Source organism: Barbatula barbatula, assembly GCF_947034865.1.
Source record: "Barbatula barbatula genome assembly, chromosome: 2".
NCBI classification, from domain to species: Eukaryota; Metazoa; Chordata; class Actinopteri; order Cypriniformes; family Nemacheilidae; genus Barbatula; species Barbatula barbatula.
Window position 1 is genome coordinate 15,568,637 of NC_136767.1, and position 22,943 is coordinate 15,591,579.

A 22,943-nucleotide genomic window follows, 5' to 3' on the forward strand; every position below is an offset into this window, starting at 1 on the left:
GTTTTAACACGTTTACCATTAGTATAAATTGGAATTAAGGATTTCTCAGAGGATAAATCTTATCTACAGCACAATTCATACTGCCTCTCAACCATGTTAGACCTTTGCTTCATCAGATTAACATTAAAACCTAAAGTTTGTATGCTACTGTTCACAAAACATAACAGCATATTCACTCCTCATGAAATACTTTTGCAGTAAATTATGCCAGTCCACTTACAGCAGGTGTAAAAATGACTGGACTGGATTTTTCATATCCTGAGATTAAAGTTGAAGAAAGTGAGAATGTTTTCTTTTTTTGGGGGACACTAAACAAAATCTCAAATTTGTTAACTACTTTTAAGATATTATTACGTAAGTAACATTTTCTCTTTCGTCAGGTTTTACTGTGAGTAACCAGTAGATGACGCATTTGGCCTAATAAAAAATAAAATATTTTATATTGCCTTACATTTGTAATTCTTGGAACTATATGCACAGACATAGACAATACCTGTCTACACTGAAGATCGTGATTTTTATTTCTATTTGTATACATATCTATTTGTGGATTTATCATTTGCTAAAAAGAAAGCGAAAGCTTTTCACCGTGGTATTCCCCGTCAAGTTACAAGGAAATGATCAGCTTGCTTAAGGAGTGAACGTTGGTTTGTTTTCAGCAAGCACTCGTTGAAATCGAATACATTCTCTTTATCTGTTGCAAGAGTGAACAGCAGCGAACAGGTCGGTGGACTTTAAGCTTTCAAATAGCAGGAATAAATTGAAGCACCTAGATGTGTACTAAAACCTTAAATATGATCTTGGTCGTATTCGATATAATCATAGTAGCCTTATTGGTTGCATAATATTATAGAACCGTCCTTATTTGTCTACCAGCAAAATTCCCAACACCTTTGTCGTGCTTTTTCTTTCTAATCCTAGCTCGTGTCATCTCTCTCTCTCTCTTTTTCGCTCTCTCTCTCTCGTTCACAGGTTTCTCTGTGCGTATGTTGATCTAGTCCAGCAGGATTTGAGCCATGAACGCTCCAAAGGTAAGATTGACCGCGCATTTCTTTTTAGATTGACCGCGCAACAGAAATGGTTCAGTAATCCTCCATGACGTCAGATTTTCACCCAGGTTATTCTGAGGCACTTGTTCTGACAGAATTAAGTTATTAGACTTAATCTAGCAAACTATGTCAATAGGTCTGATTAGCTGTGACGCAGTTTTCCATCATCCAAGAAACTAAATGGGTTATAACTCAGACAAGCGCGTACGGGACATATTTTATAAACACAAATGTATATAGGCCTATAATTGTACAATATACAGTACAATAGTGGCCGGAATGTCCAATTTAGAAAAAAGTATTAATAGTTGAGTGTTTTGCCCATCTTGGATCATACACCTCATATTCTAATCCAATTTATAGATCCTTTTAGTAGCCTACTATTTTGTAGTCATTCTCCTGCCATGACACCCTATTTGCACATGTTTGTGTGTAACTTTTCGCCAAGTCTCCTTATATAGCCTACTTTTTGCGGTCTTGAGTGCTTTATTTTATAAACAGATGTTGTCTAAAGGATATCAACCCTTTCTCCCCAGTGCCCTGGTTGCCACAGATCAGAAGAAACCATACAGGTTGACGGTCAGCGCGCGGTCTGCCGGCCGTGTTCTGAAGCGAAGCGGCGCGTGTTTCAGTTCTGCGGCGCGTGTCAGAGAGAATGGGCACGCGAGGGCGACGCTTCAATCGCCAGCTCCTGTGCGCTACCAAACTGCGCGCTCCGCGCCGCGCTCCTCAGCGATGAACAGATCGACGACCCTCACAGCTCAGCAAAAGGTTGCCCATACTTTAGAGCCTGTCCAGGGTGCAAGGCCCTGCACACTCATAACGGTGTTGGGTGCCCTAATATCATTTGCCCTAAATGTGGTACAGCGTTTTGCTTCCGATGCCTACGTCAACGGTGCTGTGGGATCGATGATTTAACTTTTCTTCGTTTGTCCCGTGGATTCCATTTACTTCAAGGAGATTGTATAAATCCATGTAGAGTGGTTGAAAATACGCAGATGCTTGCCGTTTTAGGACTATAACTATGTTTATTTGCACTTTAAAACTGGCAATTGGTCTAACTTTTGTATTTAGAATCATAAATAATTAATCTAGCCCAGTTGACAACTGTATGCTTTGTGATATAAATAATCAATGGGAATTATTTTGGCTCATTCATGTACTATGAATGATTAAGAAATATTTTCAATTCAGTTAAAATATGTCCCTCTTGTATACCAAATGTAATGTATATGTAAAAATTAAATGTATTTGAAACATAATTTTTCTGCCATTTGGTTGTGTCTTATCTTCAGCACAAAATGAGTCATAGGTGCATGACACACTTAATGTGTTATTCTTTGAAAGTATCTCTATAATGTTCTAATCTTTCAAATTATGAAGCCACTTGCATCCCATCTCTTTCTCTTACTGATCAGATGCAAGAGGCTTGCTGGTTGAAGCTCAGTGTAGCACAACCCAATCTGACTAATCTGATTATCTGATTACGGACTCTATAAATAATGATCTAGCATGCCTACACACACACACACACACACACACACACACACACGCGCAGATCAGGCAGTTAGTTGTCAAAAGTGTATGAAGTTTGAGGGCTTTTGTCTCCACCACCTAAACTAAAAAACATGTGTCTTATGCCACGTCAAAAGGTCAGTGCTCAGTGTTTCCAGTTCTCCAGATGCCTTCTGTTACATTTAAGATCTTAGTGTTTCGCAGGGCTGTGCTCAAAGGAATAAGGAGGCTCTGATACGCCACAGAACATTTACTTTACTTACTGTATACTGTATATATGTATACTGAACAAACAATCCTAACCAAACTATGCCTATTTGATATAATTAATACTTACTTTGGACCACTCAGCAGCAGTCCAGTCCTTTTTGTCTTTAACCCAGGTGAGACGCTTCTGACGCTGTCTGTTGTTCAAGAGTGGCTTGACCCAGGAATGCAACAGCTGAAACCCATGTCTTGCATATGTCTGTGCATAGTGGTTCTTGAAGCACTGACTCCAGCTGCAGTCCACTCTTTGTGAATTTCCACCACATTTTTGAATGGGTTTTGTTTCACAATCCTCTGCATGGTGCGGTTATCCCTATTGCTTGTACACTTTTTTTCTACCACATCTTTTCCTTCCCAGAGCTCTGTGAACAGCCAGCTTCTTTTGCAATGACCTTTTGTGTCTTGCCCTCCTTGTGCAAGGTGTCAATTATCGTCTTTTGGACAACTGTCAAGTCAGCAGTCTTCCCCATGATTGTGTAGCCTACAGAACTAGGCGGAGAGACTATTTAAAGGCCTTTGCAGATGTTTTAGTTAGTTAGCTGATTAAAGTGTGGCACCAGGTGTCTTCGATATTTAACCTTTTCTCAATATTCTAATTTTCTGAGATACTGAATTTGGGATTTTCTGTAGTTGTCCGTTATAATCATCAAAATTAAAAGAAATAAACATTTGAAATATATCAGTCTGTGTGTAATAAATGAATATAATATACAAGTTTCACTTTTTGAATGGAATTAGTGAAATAAATAAACCTTTTGATGATATTCTAATTATATGACCAAGTAAGTAAGAGACACCTTCTCGAACATTTAAGTTGGGCAAACATTTCAAATTTGTATACACTTTTGTGAACATACAGAATGAGCACACTTGACAGTCTTCAAGCAGTGTGCAAAAGTTCATAGGAATCTTACACTTTACCGATCCTACATATTCAGACAAATGAAAGCAAAATTCAACAAGAGCTGAACAATCCCAGCACAGGTCCCAGCCTCCTGCCTCTCACATATACACATTTTTTCAATGACACCTGGGCCCTATCCTCGTTTTACACGGAAACAAACTGACACAAGCTATTAAAACAGTGTCTCTGTCACAACTGTGGTTTATTTTGACTTATTTTGTCTCAGAGCTTTCTGGGAACTCAAATCTCCTGTTGGACATTCCTCGTCAATCTTATAACCTCAAGAAAGATCAGGCAGCAGGGTGGAGCAAAGAAGAACGAGAGACACACTTCAGATTGTGACATGAGGACACATTGCACTAATGACATAGAACCATCATCCTAACCTTGTTGCAGAAGCGTGATGTTACATTCAGTATTACGGAAAACGTATTTAGATCATGGACATTACAATCAGTCACTCTCGCTTATAATCCTATGAGGATGGTGGTATCCATGTCCCTTCATTGTAATATCTGTCATAGCATTTAAAATGCATAATACATGATACACAAAGTACCTGTGTCTGGTATCACATGTCCATAAAGTGTCAAGTTCACGGAAACACATACCAGCTGGTATTGAAATCACGCAAGATTTTTTAGTATATTTGCTAATGATTTCTGTGCACTTCAACTGGCCAGTCAATATCTTTAATGTAACTGGACCACAACCTCACACAAGAACTACCTTTTGCCATGTATGTGTGGATTAAAGGATAAAGACGGTTAAGAAGTCACCACTTGGATTCCCTGCCCGCCCCATCCTTTCTCCTCTGCTTGTTTCTGTTCACTTGTTATCTCTCTGTAAAAAAGAAAGCCTCAGGACTCTGAGAGGCTCTTGTTCCAGTGGCTTCCCCATTAGGCTCTTCAGATTGGGGCAGGACTCAGCCCAGGGCCTCCAAACCTCAAGGGACCACAAAAAATAGGCTCCAAAATAAAGAGAGAAAACTGGATTGCAACATTTGCTTTGAAAGAATGTACATTTTGGGAAGATACGTTTTTATACATTTTGTGTGGAATTTATGACCTTTCTCCATTTAATATTGTACTTTTAAATCATTATTTGGGCTATTCCTTCGCTGGATTACAGATCTGGTCAACACTTGGTTCTTAGACCAACGGAACTTCTAATGGAACAATCACTCAGCATGGTTCTCAATTAACACACCAGGTTAGCCAGTCTTTTTATCCTTTATCAAACAATCTTTTATCAAAATAGCCATTTTCAATATAAAATAAACCTTTGTAGACCAAAAGGTTTAAAGGATTAGGTCTTCTGTCAGGGATGTTAAGTAATCTTCGATTGTTACTGGATGAATGTTGTGTTAACTTTATGACTTGTTTATTAGGAATGTGTTTTGCAATGCCACGTTTGTCAAATCTTCTCAGTTTGCAATGATTTCCAGAACCAAATGCTTTGTTTAAAAATGTTTTTTCTTCTTAGCAGTAAAAGAAGTACTAAATAAAGTAGCTAGTTAGCAAATATGAAACACTTGTTTAGATTTTTACACGGTAAAATGAGGATCCTTTAATTAAATAACTTGAGATTGAAGAATGCTAATAGTAGGACGTCCTTTATCAGCCTCTAACTTTTCAGCCTAAAAATCTAACAGTGATTTTATCATTAATGATCAGATTAAATTGACAAGAAACAAGACTGCAGGCCCAAGAATGTGAAATTCCTATAACTATCGAATCTTTTCAGCTTTCATACAGTTCATCGAGTGATGTGCCTATTATTTGACATCACAGACAGATCACCATAGAGATAATGTAAAACCGGCAGGTCTCGTGCAATCCTCTGTAATCCTGATTTATGTCAGCATTGGTCAAATGAGCAGCGATAAAGACAGCTAGAGAGTGCTGGAGAGAGAGTTACAATAGAAAACATGGAAGACATATTTAGAGGATACAGAATTAAGAGGGCCATTGACAGGTCAAAGATACAGAGTAATGAACTTATAAAGAGATAAGGTAAACTAAGAATAAGGTTGGTTAAGCCTTGCGTTATTTGGCAGTTACTGTGGTCTGGCCAGTGAAGGTAGAGCTCTTTAATTGTAATCTGCATGCTGAGCAATGGAGAGAGACAGAGAGGAATGGGCAGACAGCCTGATACGAGTCGTGTAACTCTTCACCCCACCTCCACCTTTAAACCTGACAGACAGATGGCACATGAGTCAGGTGAGGAACTAGCTGGTCAGCTGATTAAAACAAAGCCTGGAATCAGAGATTAGATCTTTAGGATCAAGGAGGAGAGGACAATATCGTAAGAGGGTTGAAGAACATTGCTTCTCAATGTCACTGTGGTCACCACAAGACTCTTTATAGCAAACATGATTTAAAGTTTTATCTACTGTTAATGGTGCTAATGAATAATATAATCTTAGGTCTCAAAGTTTGAGCCACAGTTCACTGTAATAGAGAAACATAAGCATAATAAAGTTTCATGTTGGTATGTTTAACACAATCTCACAGGAATTTGTAACTATTGTACGAAGTGGCTAATTCCTATAAAATGTGTAAATATCTTATTTGTATGTTTTAGTATGATTTGGTTACGTTCCAGTGACGTTAGATTTAGGGGCTACAGTGTTGCATTTTTCACATCGTACAAATTCAGATGAATTAGCCACATTGTACAACAGTTACGAAATCCTGTAACATCAGGTTGGTATGTTTTAATTATGAAAAAAGTAACTTGCCTGTTTTCGTACCTTATTTTATTCCCTTGCCTTTGTACCACAGATTCTGATGGCAGGGTATTGTGCAGTAGTTTTGGGCTAGTGCCCATTAGTGGGTAGTACCCAAAACGAGAGCCGGGTGTTTTTGGGCCACTGAGTCATCAGCAGGCATCATCAGCAAAATAAACGTTCCCTGCCATTTCATTTTAAGCAAAGTAATAAACAGACTACAAAATGGCCGACCACAGAAACTCTAGTTTTCTTCGCCAGTCCCACCACCCACGATGGCAGCCACAATCCTCCAAAAACAGACGACAAAAACAAACTTCAAAGCACAAAGTCACTGGTAGCTCAGTGAGTCGTGTGTCTTTTACTCCAGTCCTACGCACTTACCACTGGTGGGGTAACTGGCTTCTCCTTCCACTAGTCATCGTTTCATATCTGCCTTGTGAGGCCTGGGGCACCACCTTCAAAATCGCCATTGTAGGACCATGGGCGTGTGACACCATGTACTCCAAAGCCCTGCCAGACCTGGCAGCCCGACTAGCCATGAGTCGCATCAACAAAGACCCTGAGCTTAATAAAGGTTACTGGTATGACTACACACTTATCAATGAGGACTGCACAAGCTCCAGAGGACTGGCTCGCTTTGCCGAACTGGAGGGTTACGGTTCAGCTTTTCTTGGTCCAGCAAACCCTGGGTATTGCACTTCTGCTGCTCTTCTAGCCAAAAATTGGAACAAGGGTATCCTTTCTTGGGCTTGCCTGAAGGCTGACATGAATGACGGAATGTATCCCACATTTCTCCGGCCGCTTCCGCTCTCGTCCAGAGTGCTCTTCTCCGTGCTCCGCTTTTTCCGCTGGGCGCATGTTGGGATTATAACAGCAGAGAACGACATGTGGGAAGCGACAGGGCATGAACTTGCAGCATCCTTGCGTGCTCTTGGCCTGCCAGTTGGTGCAGTTGTCACCATGGAAATGGACAAGGAAGGACCACGGCGAGCCCTGAAAGTAATGCGGGAAACAGATCGCGTGAGAGGTGAGTTCTAAGAATTATGTTTATGTTTTATTTTCACCATATTTTGTTACTAAAATCAGAATTAAAATCACTGAATGCCACTAAACATTGGTTTCAGATAAAAAAACTGTACAGTACAACTCTGATATGCTGGGATATAAAACAATCTCTGACGGCTGATAAACAATGTTATCCATAATCACTTATAACAGATTATCTTTATAATAATTTATAATCCATCTAATCAGGAAATGCTTATTAGATATTGTCGATGAAACATGCTATGATGTAATGATATGAAATTGGTCCAATATGAAAGTTATTATTATAAAATAAGTTTGTTCATTTTGAACTCAATATTGATTTAAGTTTTATCTTAATTCATAAATCTTTTTCCTTTCTTTTCTGCAGTTGTCATCATGTGCATGCACTCCGTTCTGATTGGTGGAGAGGAACAATACCGGTTGCTAACCACAGCAATGGACATGAGAATGATCGACCGAGGCTATGTCTTCATTCCATACGACACACTTCTGTATTCACTGCCGCATAAAGATGTGAACTATCCAATTCTGGCCAATGACACCAAACTTCGACGGGCGTATGATGGGGTTTTAACAGTAACCATGGACCAAGGGGAACAGAATTTTTTTGAAGCCTTTAATAAAGCACGGGAATCCTATGACATCCGTACCAGCATGCCGGCTGAAGAGGTAATAGGTCTGAACTCTTATTTTTGTTATTTTAAGATTTGCAGGTTGAAGTTTTTGTTGAAGCTCAGTGATTTTTTGTCTCTAAATGGTCCTCATAACTCTGCTAGAAAAAAATCTATAGAAACCCCAAAGATACCATCACAGTAATTCCAATGGTTTCCATTAAAATACCATTATGAACCATTACATTTTTCCAATAAAACCATTACAAAATTTCCCTTTTGTAGTATGTCTTTGTCATTATTCTAATAAGATTTAACATGCTACAAATTGAATCCATCACAAACTACTACAGACCATTATAGTTTAGATTAAAACCAGTACAATTCCTATAATAACCATTGAAACCATTACATTTTCTAATGTTTTATGCAGACAATTTGGTAACATTTTTGGACCTTTATTTTCAGATTTAGGAAATTGTTAACCCTTACACTCTGGACAGTTTTGACGCATGTTAATGATAGAATTTTGGGACCCTTCATAAGTTTAACTGGTTAGTTAAAGATATTGTCAATATTAAGAAGCTGTTGTAGACTGCAGACTGTAATGCCTGAAAAGTATTTAGTGATTTAGTTTTTTACTGCCACTTCATTTATGATAATGATAAAGCTTTTATTAAATTCCAATCTCACCAAAACGTCAAAAACTAAACTTCTTCGGAGTCAATAAACAACACAGCGTTCTTTTTCATATATCCTCATTCATCCACTGTAGTTCAAAATAATAGCCTTGTTTATTTCTTTTTTCTCGCAGGTTTCTCCATTTTTTGGGACCATCTATAACATGCTGTATTATATTGCCATGGCTGCAGAACAGAGCCGTGCTGCGAGTGGAGGGCGTTGGGTGTCAGGCGAAGTTCTAGCTCAGAATAAGGGTGGATTTGAATTCCATGGTTTTAACCAGTGGATATCGTCAGGTACCGACGGAGAGGGGATGCAGGCGCGCTACGTCGTCCTGGACACAGATGGCTCTGGGTCAAGCCTTCACCGAACGCATGCCCTGGAAGCACCACACACTTTCGGAAAATACGGAGGGCTGAAGTACCTGGGGAAAGCGATTCATTTTGCTGGAGCGTCTCCCAGCAGGGACTCAAACTGTTGGTTCAGCCCTTATATTACGTGTAGTGGAGGTGAGCAGGGAGCACTTTCTGGCTGATGTTGATATGTGTATTTGTTTACCTCTTGATTGTGTCACAAGAATTTCATCTTTTTCAATCATTTTCAATCATTGTTGCAGGTATAGATGGAGTGATGATCTTCTTAGTCTTCCTTTTCTGTGTATTGGTTTGTGGAGCAGGTGCCTGTATTCTGCATGTCAGGTATGAGTTTATTATCACTTGGGATAGCTGAAAACCATTGTGGATTAAACAAGTTTAACATGTTACTGATAAACACATGAGCATGTTGATTTGTGTGCAGAAAATACAGGCAGGAGGAAATATTAGGAGTGTTTGGTGGAGGAGAAATTGGAAATGCCACTAAGATGATTCTGACACTGGATGACTTGGTCTTTATTAACACCACACTCAGCCGGAGGGTCAGTCACTCTTTACTGACTCACTGACTCACTCTCTCTCTTTCTCGTTCAAAGACATTGACGCTCTACATTTTTTGTTGTCTCCCCCTGTAGAAGCTGAATGAGGAAAGTATGTTAAAAAGTCAACCTGATGTTAAAACCCCACATCACTCAGTTTCAGGTCGCAGTTACATTACATCAACTCCTGAAACCTCAAACGTTGCTGTGTTTGAGGTGTGTGAGATGTATATGTGTGTAGACAATTTACAATTGTGTTTTGATCTATATTGATTATTAGTTCTCTGTCTTGCTTGTAAATCATGTGTGATGATGATTTGAGTGTTATGAGGATTAGCTATACGTTGTGTAATTAATTGTCTGTATTGTCAGGGTGACTGGGTTTGGCTGAAGAAATGTCCCTGTGAATCAAATGTGTCAGACATCAGTGACGGCACACAGGCAATCTTCATCAAGGTAATAGAAATATTAGAAAGAATGAGTAAAACGGACAGAATCAATATTCTCACCATCTGTAACATCTCAGCTTCTATGTGTTTTCCTCTTTTTCTCTACAGCTCAGAGATATGCGTCATGAGAATCTGAACCTGTTTCTGGGTCTGTTCTTGGATTCTGGGATATTTGGCATTGTCACAGAGCACTGTACCAGAGGCAGCCTGGAAGACCTGCTCAACAACGAGGAAATGAGACTGGACTGGATGTTTAAATCTTCTCTCCTCCTTGACCTGATCAGGGTGAGACATTAAGGATATGAAATGGGCTGATAAGAAATGCCGAAAGGTTGCTCATGACATTCCCAGTTAAAACATGACTGACAGTGTCAAAAATTCTTGATTTGTGAGACATGCTTTTTCTGTTTTCTGTAAGAGTCTTCTCAATGTCCTCTCTATCTTCTACATTGTCAGGGCATGAAGTACTTGCATAATCGTGCAATTATTCACGGACGCTTGAAGTCAAGGAACTGTGTGGTTGATGGACGGTTTGTTCTGAAGGTTACAGATTATGGCTTTAATAAAATCATCGTCTCTCAAAACATCATCATGGAGGACACCAAACCTGAGGGTATGCATTACGAGTATGCATCAAAAGATTTAAATCATAAGAACCATGAGCCAGCTATTCTTTTTAGATTTCTGTAAAGGACATCTGTCTTAAGCGACAAGGCTTTACTAGGAGTCACTTTTATAATACGATTCTTAGGCTACAAACACTATCATTTCAAAAACTTTAAGCAATATCCATATTTTTTTTGTTTCTCAAGATGTTCAGCTGTACAATCCTGATCATGTTTCATCATGCTGCAGTTGAAATTCAATTTTTCAGTCTTTTACTCTTATTACTACAGATATGTTTTGGACAGCTCCAGAGATCTTACGAGATCCTCAGCTAAATAAGAAGGGAACATATGCAGCAGATGTATACAGCTTTTCCATTATAATGCAGGAGGTGATCTCACGCTGCGCACCTTTCTGCATGCTGGACATGCCCCCTGAAGGTTTGACACCCACAAACATTTTCAGAACATAAGATTTATTTTTTTACATGTGTCCACATCCTTTAAAACTGGAAAGGTCTATATTTGGGTTCAATATGATTTAGATCTGAAAGCAGATGTGTGTCTCTGTCTGCAGAGATTATATGTAAGGTGCGCTCTCCTCCTCCATTGTGTCGACCTTCTGTGTCTATGGATGAAGCTCCACTAGAGGTGATTCAGATTATGAAGCAGGCCTGGAGTGAAGAGCCTGACAAGAGACCTACGTTTGAAGAGATTTTCAGACAGGTATTTTGTCTCTCTCTCTCTTTCTCTCTCTCTCTCTCTCTCTCTCTCTCTCTCTCTCTATCATACTTAGACACACATGCACTTACACTCACAAATGTTTAGCAGACATATGTAAAAACACAGAAATGCATATTAATTCTATCAGAGGTACATGAGTAGCTTATTCTTACCCGTATTCTCCTCACTTTATTCTTTTTCATCTGCAGTTTAAGAATGTTAACAAGGGAAAGAAGACAAATATAATTGACTCAATGTTGCGGATGCTGGAGCAGTACTCCTCAAACCTGGAGGATCTGATCCGAGAAAGAACTGAAGAACTAGAGGTAGAGCGTCAAAAAACAGATGCTCTTTTAGCTCAAATGCTGCCCAAGTGAGTCTCACTCAGATTTCTTCAAATCAGTTTATCTTTAAAAATTCTTTTTTCTATAATGCAATTCTCATTCACAGGTCTGTGGCCTTGGCATTAAAGACAGGAAAGCCAGTTAAACCAGAGCATTTTTCAGAAGCAACACTGTATTTCAGTGATATTGTGGGTTTTACCACCATCTCTGCTCTGAGTGAACCTATCGAGGTGGTCGATCTCCTCAACGACCTTTATATTCTCTTCGATGGGATCATTGCAATCCATGATGTCTACAAGGTTTGGATGATCTTTATGTATTTTTTACTGGTGCACTCATGACACTTTTAGATTAAATACTGTTAAAGAAAAGGAGATACTTATTGTTTTATGTCTTTAAATATAATAACTTTGTTGTATTTTCTGCAAATCAGTTAACAAATGATTTCCCCTAAACAAAAAAAACATTTTTTTATATAAAATATATGACCTTAATGTATGCTTGTATACAAATGCATCACAGTGTGTTTCACCAGAAACATTATATGTGCTATTTGTCAATAGGTAGAAACTATTGGTGATGCATACATGGTGGCATCAGGGGTTCCAAACCGGAATGGTAACCGGCACGCAGCAGAGATGTCCAACATGTCTCTGGACATTTTGCATTGCATTGGGACCTTTAAAATGAGGCATATGCCTGATGTCAAAGTCAAAATCCGCATTGGACTCCACACTGGTGAGAATGACACAAACAACGTTTAAAAGCTCATTAAAATAACCATACTGTAACAAAATAGAAAGACACATTATGGCTTTTCCATTGCTCATCCTCTGATATACATTAAATTTACAGAACAATAACCTGATTAGGTGAAATTTTTGTTTAACCTTGGTGTCTATCTTTTATAGTTGGTTTGGTTGTCCAGCAGATTAATCTCCATTGTGTTCTTTGTAGCAGCTCTGCAATATACACGGCTAAAAAAGAAGAGCCAGTAAATTCAGACTGGGTTGAGAGTGGAGTTAACACAGTTACTCCAATCACTTCACTCCTTAAAACTGTACATATTGCTAAATGTAAAAATGTATTTACTCTTCTGATCTGATGCATGTGTATTTCAAGAGCAAGTGAAATGAAAATCACATGCGTCTTCCAATTAACAGATTCATCCAATTTAAGTACAGTGGCATCTCTCCTCCGCCTCACAACTTGTTATAGAGGTTACGGGCTGCCCATACTCTTCATTCCTGAAAGTCTGTGGTTGCGACAGATAACTGACCCGTACTTCACTTTGTACATATATATTTGTGTGTGTCTCAGGTCCAGTGGTTGCAGGTGTAGTTGGGTTAAAGATGCCTCGATACTGTCTGTTTGGGGACACAGTAAACACAGCTTCCCGAATGGAATCCACAGGGTTGCGTGAGTACATCAATTTATGTATATTTGTGTGATAATAACAATGTAAGCATTTTGAAGCTGATTCCTGGAATCCGTTGTGTCTGTAAGGATCAGTTTGAGGTCTTGGTAGTTACTTGTGTGTATTGATCAGCGAGTGCATGTGAGTGAGTAGCTCAGAGAGCTTAAGGTACAGAGTGCTCAGTAATCTCTTAAGAGTATAAGCCAAATTAGAAAGAAAATTCTGCTTTAAAGCTAATGTCCTCTTAGAACTCAGCCTCTGCTATCACCCTGAACTGTCTAACCTTTAATCAGACCTTCTGCTACATTTATCCCAAAGCGCTTGCCTTACCTGGAGAACATTTCGTGCTATACAGCATGGAAAATGTGTGAAACGTGATTCAAGATTTATTAATGTCTTCAGAGTATGTCCCAGATTGTTTATTGACATTTGTTTGTAACATTATCATAGTACAACAAATACATTTTAAAATTACATTTCTACAGTTTTTTACTTTTTTTGTAGATTACACGTCCACTAGTGTATGGGTCTGTATGTTCTTACTCTTGCAAAAAATCTTTGCAATCATACTGCGTTTGTCTAGATCAGGGATTTTCTAACTTTCCGATGCCATGCAGGGTATACGTAATGTTGGATGTATAAACATGTAGAGGAACATGTATCCATGAAAATTAAGACTTTTTATTTCTTAGAATTTTTCCGGAGACCCCTTATAACCTTCTAGAGGCCGTCTGGGGTACTTGGACCCCAGTTAGAAACCCCCTGCTCCATATAACCTGTAGAGAATGGAGTGCCCCTCAAACATCACCCCCAGCATAAACAAAATAAAAAACTAATCCTAAGAAATATATCGAATTTTAACGCTTGTTCCGTCTTTTTTTCATCTTAAAGGGATAGCTCACCCAAAAATATTGTCATCAATTACTCAAGCTGTTCCAAACCTGTAGGCATTTATTTGTTCTGCTAAACAAAGAAATATATTCTGAAGAATATTTGTAACCAAACAGATCCCATCCCTCATTGACTCCCATATAATTTATTTTCCCTGCTATGGCAGTAAATGGGGGATGAGATATGTTTGGTTACTGAAATTCTTCAAAACATCTTTCTCTGTGTTCAGCTAAACAAATACATTTATACAGGTTTGGAACAACTCGAGGGTGAGTAAAGCATTTTTGGTTGAACTATACCTTTAAGGTTCCCCTGGAAGTTCGTTGAGGCCCTCTAGTGGGTATATTGGGATTTATACAACACATCCTCAACGCGTTTTAGAGGTTAGGGACATAGTTCCATCTAGTGGTTGAGCATCAGACTCAAAATCTATTGATATTGCTGAGTGCAATGTGTACATTAACTCAATAAGCATAAGCACTTTTTTTGCCTATGGCTTTTAGCATTCTTAACAAACATTTTTTATGATTATGTTGGATGGATAAACTGTCTACAACTGAGACACCGGCTGTCATTTGTCATGTAATTTTATACTGAATGTGTGATGTTTGAATACAACAAGAATCTTGAAACAATTTCCTATAATATTACAATAGAGTATAACGTAGCCTACATTTTAGGTAAGATTGTTATTGCTTTCATGTCACCATTTTATTTATTTATAAAAAAACAATATTTACGTGCCTTGTTTCTGCAGCTTACAGAATTCATGTCAACAAGAGTACTGTTGATGTCCTGAATTCCCTCAAACTTGGCTACAAAATAAATTCTAGGGGCAGGACAGAATTGAAGGTACACACATTCACAGTATTCGCAGGAACGTGCCAAATGTAAAAACTTCATAAATGCTTTGAAGCTGGAAGGACATTTATTACAATCACATGGGCATATCTGTTTTTCTATCACTGTGTAATAGGGTAAAGGTGTAGAGGAAACTTATTGGTTGGTTGGGAGGGAAGGTTTCGACAAGGCGCTGCCTGTACCTCCAGACCTCACTCCAGGGTAAGAACGTATCTCTTCAATCTTTGCTGCATTATAAAAATGTTGTGCATTTCATTGAACAGCATAGTGAAGCACTTTAAACCAAATGATGGTGTTATTTTCTTTGTTGTTACAAAGAGCGAGCAACCATGGCATTAGCTTAGATGAGATTCCGGTAGACAGGCGACAGAAATTCCTGGATCGACAGAAGCAGATGGGAAATTGAGGTTAGAAACCCACACTTTGTATGTTTACCAAACAGCTCTGCTTGAATTGATGACAGCTCTTGTACTTAAATTCTGTGCCCTTCGATAGGATGTGATGCATCCATGCCTGACTGAAGTCAAGAAATCTCAGCGAGTGGGAGGGGTGCCAAGGGTAAATTGAGGTGTTGCTGTTTTCCCACATGGGTCATTTCACATTGAGCGGAAGAGACACCTGGATATCTGTCATACCCCACAAACACCTGCTGAAAACATTTACTGAACCAACTGCTATGGGTTGTCACTGAGGACGGTTTTTAAACCATAAGGATTGTACTGAAGTTAATTTAATACTAAATAATAATGCTAAAGACAATGTGAGATAACAGCTCATCAAGACAAATGAGAACAACAGAACATCCATCATCCATCTCTGCAGTTATGTTTTCTTCAGTTAATCCACAAGAGATTTTATTTATTTATTTTTTTGTTTGTTTTTTGTTTCTTAATTTCTAAAAACAAAAAAATAAATTGGTGCTTGTATATAATGCACTAGCACCTGGCAATTTAGTTAACACAGTGGAAATAACACCTGTTATATGTCCATGTATTGAAATTATTTAAACTACTAGGACAATTTTTACTAGAATGCCACATGTTAAAATTGTACATTCTGCACATAGTTTTTTTGTGAAAATGATTTATTCATTTTTAGCAATGCGGTACTATTTGCCTTTTGTGTAATGTGAAATTAATACAGAGCCATTTAACTGAGGTAATGTCCTACAAATACTTTATATTTTATGGCAGACGATCACATGGATTCATTAGTGTGGCTAAAATGCAGTTCAAATCAGCAAATACATTTAAAAGGAAACTCAAATGAGCATAGTAAACTCAAATTGTCAGATTTAGAATATCTTATTCAAGTCCTTCATTTACATTTACGCATTTGGCAGACGCTTTTATCCAAAGCGACTTACATTGATTTCCCTATACATTTGTTTCTGTTCTTCAGTGTGTAATATCCTGATGTCAAACCCTGTGGAGCCGGTTATCCAAAGATCTTCTCTGCACCATTTTGCCCGCTTATACAGTCACTACATACAGTATATGTTCCAAACATCACATTGTATAAAGTACTTTCATATGAAGGGGATTTAAATTTGGCTTTTGGCGAAAGTGTGAACCGCTGTCTGCTGATACCTCAACCACAATTAGAAGCTACAGTCACATCACAGTTTCAATTGTAAATCACCATTTTATCTTGTCAGTTATTGTGTAAATAAAAGCTGGTTTAGTGGGTATTCAATGTTGTCATTTGAAAAGAAAATCCTACATACTGTAAAATGTTTGTGGTCAGTTCAATATTAATGAACAACTACATTTTCAGAATATTTTAAAGCGTGTGCTAATATAAGGCGTATAAGGGTAGTTGACAGACTAACATGCAAATTGTCAGTGGTGGCAAACATCTTGTGAAAAAAACGAACAATTAAGATAATTCTCTCTTATTCTTTTGTATATGATACATTTTTATATTGATAATTTAAAACAATATAACATTATTTGTTTGTTTTCACACCACAGGACACATTTAGGCCTACCCCCATTAACTTGTAGGTAAAAGAAACAAGAGCTTTATCCGTATATGTTAATTCTACCTTCATATGCATTTCAGCATGTTGTGTATCCGTGTCACGATCAAAGAAAGAAATCTTTGTTTTGTGCGCACATGTAAGAGCTAATATGACTGATGGATAAAGACGCTCGAAGGATTGGGTGTCAACTCGCGCTCGTGTGACTCGAGGAAACGGAGTCTGAGCTGAATTATAATTCGCCTAGATCTAGGGCAAGTTCTCTCCGCCCTCTTATCGAGTAACTATGTACCGATTGGACACAGATACACGACTGAGGCGGAGTCTACGGGTGCGTCCTGAAGCGTGACCAAACTATGATTGGCTGTCGCCTCCCTCTATGAGAATCCGAATAGCGGCACCTAGAGCCAAACCAAATTGACCACATATAGGCAACTGTCTCTGGTTAAGTGTTGCAGATATAAAGACAGGATAAATAATAGTGTGGCTGTTAGCCATTGTTTTTACATCGCATCACTCTTCAAGGAACTAAACGAAATTATGTCGTCATTTTTTATTTTGTCCAGTGCGTCAGAGGGCAGAATAAAGTGTAGATGATAAGGTCTCTCTCAATAACGACGGACACAATGCTGAACAAATCGACGGAGAACTCACTTGACATGCATTACACGGACATCCACGGACAACTACAGCAATAAGGTAAAACTCTTAAAACATGACACGTGTAAATAATATCTGATGCATTCAAATATTTATTCGAGCAGAATATTTGCTTGTAGTTCAATTGTTGCCGTCATCTGTCAGTACTTTATTAAGCATGTTTTCAAACAGCGTTCCCCTCAGAATAGTTGCCTCATGTAGCCTAATATTTATTCAACTATATATGGCAGGTGTACTATTTAGAGGGAAATTCTATAGTTTAATCAGCATAATTACATTTTCAGTTTACTGACTTGTGTATCATTCTGCGTTAGATCGTTGTGTCTGCACGCGCATGTTTCTCGTTGGCTCGTTCTGTTCTTTCTGTCACGCGCATGTGAACACGGTGTCTGTCTACAAGTAGCAGGCGCGCTCTCGCTCTTCGCTTCAAAACTGTGCGAACCGCCTCTCTTTCCCAACCCCCGTTTCAATGCTTAGGCGGCGAGGGCGGGACCAGCCTAAATAAGTGTGGGGAGGGAAAAACGAAGACAACAAACCTTAAAAATGTAGGCCACGGCGCGTGACCCAGTTCCTCCCGCAAAACACATCGAGTGTGAATGTGGAGCACGATTTTTTTTCTCCGCGCCCGGCACGGGTTCTGGTTCCTGGGCGGGTTCTGCTATGTGTGTAGGTTACGTCTATTTTCTTTTCTTTTTCATGCAGTTTTCGAAATAAAGAAGGAGAAGCCATTTGTGAAACAAAATGTGTATTGCTAAAGCTTTTAAAAGATATATACAGCCGTGGGGGGAAAATCATTTCAAATAAGCGTTTCTAGATGTATTACAGTCCAGTGTTTGTTGAATTCAACAAAATCAAACTTCAGGAGTGACATAAAGTCATCCAACAGCAACGTGAAAGACCGACAGCATGACAACACACATGATGAAACTGTGATAGAAATCGAGGTTATCACATATTTGTTTGATTTTCCTAAATACATGCACACATTATAATGCACACATACTAAAAACAGTATACTGTGGTATTGCTTGAAAGCGAATATAAACTTGTTTTCTTTGCAGTATTTGAGGTCTGACAAAATTTGGAATATATTTGCGGTTGTTTTAACCTGTTTATCCTCCGTTCATTTGTTTGAAAATAGATGCAAACAGAAACAATATTTTTATTTGACATTTTTGTAAAAATATTAATAGTAACAGAATGAAACAAAAATACAAATTGCACCTATAAATAGAAATGTAACAAAAATGGTCTCTTAATTTTTCCGTGGATGCCTGTATATATGAACATTTGTCTTTTGAAACACCTTATATGCACAAATACATCAATAAATGACATATACATTATAAATAATCAAATTTTATAATTTATAATTTTATGTTTTGTCTAAAGGAAACCAAAACATAACCTTGTTTAATTCTCTCTATTTATAAAAACCCTCAAGCAACAGGAAATATTTACTTTACAGATTACAGCTAAACATATCACAAACTATTCCACTCAGTCAAACCTCATTGAGGGGTACATTTCTTCCTGGCCACTGGTCAGTTTTGTGGTTTGTAGTACGATAATGCTCTGAGTCTGGTTTTGTGATGCTGATCTGATCCTAGATCAGAAAAAATATAGCTTTTTTAACACACAGCATGTGGGTAGACCAGGTGGGAAACCACATCTCTTCACCTGTTGACTGCACATGGGGAGTATGCCAGTGTCAGTTTCAATGGATGTGTGTAATGATCTTAAGTCAGGGTGGGCTTGGCTGCTCCTACGCTTTTGTGAAGGAGTATTGGGTGTTCTTGAATTTGGACATAATGGATACGGAGAGAAGAATGTAGTGTAGTGTTGTGTGTGTGTGACAGATATTTTGTTTTGGGCCCCCTGGAGAAGGCGATCAGTCTGAAGCTGACCTACTTTTCCTGTACTCCATACCTGCAGAGCTATTTATACTGATGGCACAGGGCTACAGGAGCAACTTAGACCATCTCTCCGTTTTCCAATGCATGCATGCTCAAATACACACTTTCACTAGCGCTCACATTCAATGTCTTTCCTCCTTACTCTTTTTCTTTGTTTGTTATTATCATTTTGCCAGCCTGGCCTGTGGAGACCAAACCCGCCCAGCCAATCCACCCACTGTGAAATCCACAACCCCTCAGAGGTGCACTAAGGGTGAGTTTTTAAAGAACCTGGCGTCAGTCCGTCTGTAAGGTACTGTCTCACATATCAAAGCATTCATGGTTGCTTTTCCTTTAGGCCATGTAATATGAAACAACCCAGATGTGTAAATTTTTTTGTGGTTTGTTCTAAAATGTTTGAAAAATGATTACACTGTTGTTGAGCCATAACTGGGCCATTACAAAATATAAAGCTAACATTATATCTTTGCTGAATCTCTCATTGAACAAATGATGTTGAGCATAATAAACATGTTTTACAAAAGGTTACATTTCATTATTAATAAAAACATAGTCACTTTCATCTCTGTTTTATGTTCACAGGCAAGGAAGATATCATCTCCAGCATCAGGCATGGAGGAAAGGAGGCACCTGCTTCCAGATGGGGGTGGCAATTCCAAACTCTCCTCCAAAGCCATCAAAACAGACCCTGACACAGCGGTTAGAGCTGTCAGGAAACAGCCGGGTGACCCAGAGACGTCTACACAAATGCGCAGGAGAAAAGATGATCTCTGTGATGTGCCTTGCAAGGTGCCTCGTTTCCAATATGTTGATTTCCCTTCTCTGCACCAGTGCATCCAACAGCTTTCTGTTCCTCCCCTGAATAGTTGGCTGGGATCTTGCTCGCTGACAAAGGCACCAAACCGTAGGCCTATCAGTCCTAAAGAAAATGTGCCCAAATTTAAGTATGTTGACTACCCTTCTCTCCATCACTGCATTCAGCAGCTGTCTGTGCCTCCGTTAGAAAGCTGGAGTACTGGGCTGGTCAGGCATAATGCAGAAGAAAGACCTGAAGGGTCTGAAGTACTGAAGATGCCCTCGCAGTCTGGGACTGTGAGAAACAACCAAAGGCCTAAGGAGACGGAGGCAGGAGTTCAGAACAAGGAGAGTAGTAAAGTACCAGCGTGTTCTTTTTCAGATCCTGCGAAACTGAGATACACACACACAAAATCAATCACAGGGCCTGTGGGAGGATTAAAGAAAGACTGCACCTCAGATGAAAAGAGACTGCCAGAGAAAGATGACTCAAGGTTTTCCGCTACAAAATCAGAGTTTGATTTGGGATCAGATTGTGCTTCCAGGTTAGAATCTGGTTCTGGATCTCAGACAGACGCAATGGTGGTAAGAAATCACAGACCTTCAGTTATAAGCATGGTGCACACAAACAAACAGAAGCAGTGGACAAGAGCTGACCACCCGGAGGAATATTGGATCCCACCCGATCCTGTAGAAAGGCTACAATGGAATATCCCAGAGTCATTTTGCCCATTTTGCCAACAGATGTTTACAAATCCAGAGCAGTTTAGGGCTCACCAGCGGAGCCATAGAGATAAGGTGAGTTACTGATTGTTCAATATATACAGTTATTCATAAAAACAAAGATCAAATCTGGCATAAATTTGCACATGAAACTGTTTAGTACTTTAAGTAATAATATGTTAAAAGGGACACCGGATACAATTATCACTTTTTTCATTAAGATAGATTTTTGGCATGTCTGCCAACTCAAACATTATTAAAAAAAACATACAGTTGCCTATTTGTTATTGGGTTTCTGTCATCCAGTGACCTGTTTTAATTTGCAGCTGCTTTCGACGTAGACTGCTGTGCTAGTTATTTGAATAAGACCATGTCCGGGACATATATGGATTCTCACATTTTGTACACATTTTATTTTAGCAAGCGTTGAACAATGTAGCGACCCAGTACCAGTCACCCTAACAGCTCATTATCATTTAAAGAAACATGCACCGAATGCAGTCTTGACAAGTTAAGAAGCTGTTAAGGTAAAAACAGAGTTATTTTACCTTACCATTGTGTAACATTTTATGAAGACCACAAAGAATCATACAAACTTGTGGAAAATGGGTATCCGATGTCCCCTTTACATACTGTGATACCTAAACTATTTGTTAATGTTTTGTATTATTTTATTTTATTCTTATTTCCATAGAGACCAAACTGATGGGCAAAACTGAAAGGTCACCTGCTGAGTGAAAGCTGCCTTTTGAAAAACAAATGATGGTGCATTATGGAATCTCATCATCAGAGGCCTTCTTGTGTTTTTATTGACTATAGTGGTTGCTGAAAAACATAAGATTTTTTGGTTCAGACCAATGAGAAATTGTATTTATTAATAAATTGAAATATCATTTGACAGACAGAACTGTACAGACAGAAACAAAATATTCTAGTTTGTGTATGGGTCCAGACAAACACATTATTACTATTCATAAGAGGTAATTCACTGATCGTTTACTGCCCCATTTTAGGACTATTGGACATAATGGGGTTTTAACTGGCAGGGAATTTAAACCAGATTTATATTCTCTTCCACATACAGTATATCAATGTGTTACAAACAACTATGTTGTGGGCAAAGCACTGGTGCATATAATAAACTTTGTATTACTCCATACATAGTGACTAAATATTTAGCTTTGGGTACCTACAAAATGATAGCTATTGTTTTTTTGGTGCACAAACAAACAAGCTTGTTAATAATGATTTGTTACATTTACCTTTTTTGTATTTTTCATGTTTTTGAAACACGTGTATAGTGACTTTAAACTGGTAGATTTATAATCTTTTTTTAAATGTTTGGTTTGTTTTCAAGTATTTAATTGTGCGAGTAAAGATTTTTCATACAAAAATCTTGTTTTTTCCAGATCTGTTTTGTTGAGTCAACAGCCTTGTCAACAGCCTTGTTCTAGTTTACATTTTAGTTTGATTACGTTTTTATTAATGTTTCAAATTAGCTTTTATTTTAGTATTCTTCGTTTGTTTGTGTTCATTTAGTTAAATATTTAGCAACTTTGTTATTTGCTTTTGTCATTTTTCTATACAAGATTACTTTTAGTTTTGTTTATTATTTTAACTTTAGTGCTTTAAACTTTTTCTGTTTTTTTCTTGGTAAGTACATTTTTTTCCAATACTTTTTAGGCCAATATTTTATTTCAATAAACAAAAACGCTTTCAAAGGTGTTATTTGGGTAAACTAAAATTACCTTTGTCTACATGGACAAGTTTTAGTTTCAACGTTTGGTAACATTTCAATATATGGAGCAGTTCTCACTATTAGTTGTTATTAGCATGCCTATTATTGGCATATTG

The 22,943-nt window shown here is 38.3% G+C and overlaps 2 protein-coding genes and 1 long non-coding RNA gene across 4 annotated transcripts; all 3 read left to right on the forward strand.

Annotated features, from left to right (window-relative positions):
- Nucleotides 1-449: 449 nt before the first annotated feature.
- LOC306890462 lies at nucleotides 450-2,310 on the forward strand. The gene is made up of 3 exons (XR_013786276.1): nucleotides 450-723; nucleotides 973-1,031; nucleotides 1,586-2,310. It is a non-coding gene; the product is annotated as an uncharacterized lncRNA (long non-coding RNA).
- Nucleotides 2,311-4,532: 2,222 nt separating this feature from the next.
- On the forward strand, nucleotides 4,533-16,703 carry gucy2d (guanylate cyclase 2D, retinal). Its single transcript, XM_079475733.1, has 21 exons — nucleotides 4,533-4,753; nucleotides 4,867-4,947; nucleotides 6,522-7,496; nucleotides 7,887-8,188; nucleotides 8,945-9,320; nucleotides 9,428-9,509; nucleotides 9,610-9,727; nucleotides 9,821-9,940; nucleotides 10,097-10,180; nucleotides 10,282-10,458; nucleotides 10,630-10,786; nucleotides 11,070-11,219; nucleotides 11,356-11,504; nucleotides 11,711-11,874; nucleotides 11,952-12,144; nucleotides 12,409-12,583; nucleotides 13,166-13,264; nucleotides 14,911-15,005; nucleotides 15,130-15,215; nucleotides 15,333-15,421; nucleotides 15,510-16,703. The coding sequence occupies exons 3-20, from the start codon at nucleotides 6,692-6,694 to the stop codon at nucleotides 15,418-15,420; spliced, it is 3,420 nt and encodes a 1,139-aa protein (XP_079331859.1). The 5' UTR covers nucleotides 4,533-4,753; nucleotides 4,867-4,947; nucleotides 6,522-6,691; the 3' UTR covers nucleotide 15,421; nucleotides 15,510-16,703.
- A 698-nt stretch (nucleotides 16,704-17,401) lies between these two features.
- Nucleotides 17,402-22,812, forward strand: LOC306903648 (uncharacterized protein). Of its 2 annotated transcripts, none has more exons than XM_079472992.1 (4): nucleotides 17,402-17,694; nucleotides 19,748-19,824; nucleotides 20,154-21,164; nucleotides 21,784-22,812. In XM_079472992.1, the coding sequence occupies exons 3-4, from the start codon at nucleotides 20,184-20,186 to the stop codon at nucleotides 21,793-21,795; spliced, it is 993 nt and encodes a 330-aa protein (XP_079329118.1). In that variant the 5' UTR covers nucleotides 17,402-17,694; nucleotides 19,748-19,824; nucleotides 20,154-20,183; the 3' UTR covers nucleotides 21,796-22,812. The 2 variants fall into 2 exon arrangements, with proteins under 2 accessions (XP_079329118.1, XP_079329119.1); XM_079472993.1 differs by lacking the exon at nucleotides 17,402-17,694 and adding an exon at nucleotides 18,079-18,321 and having other exon boundaries at nucleotides 21,784-22,760.
- The last annotated feature ends 131 nt before the right edge of the window (nucleotides 22,813-22,943 follow it).

What these genes read in the sequence shown, in the direction of transcription:
- gucy2d (XM_079475733.1), top strand. Translation starts at nt 6,692, where the DNA reads ATGGCCGACCACAGAAACTCTAGTTTTCTTCGCCAGTCCCACCACCCA. An exon ending in CAATCCATGATGTCTACAAG is followed by an intron (nt 12,145 to 12,408) that starts GTTTGGATGATC and finishes ATTTGTCAATAG; the next exon opens with GTAGAAACTATTGGTGATGC. An exon ending in CCGCATTGGACTCCACACTG is followed by an intron (nt 12,584 to 13,165) that starts GTGAGAATGACA and finishes TGTGTGTCTCAG; the next exon opens with GTCCAGTGGTTGCAGGTGTA.
- LOC306903648 (XM_079472992.1), top strand. Translation starts at nt 20,184, where the DNA reads ATGGAGGAAAGGAGGCACCTGCTTCCAGATGGGGGTGGCAATTCCAAA.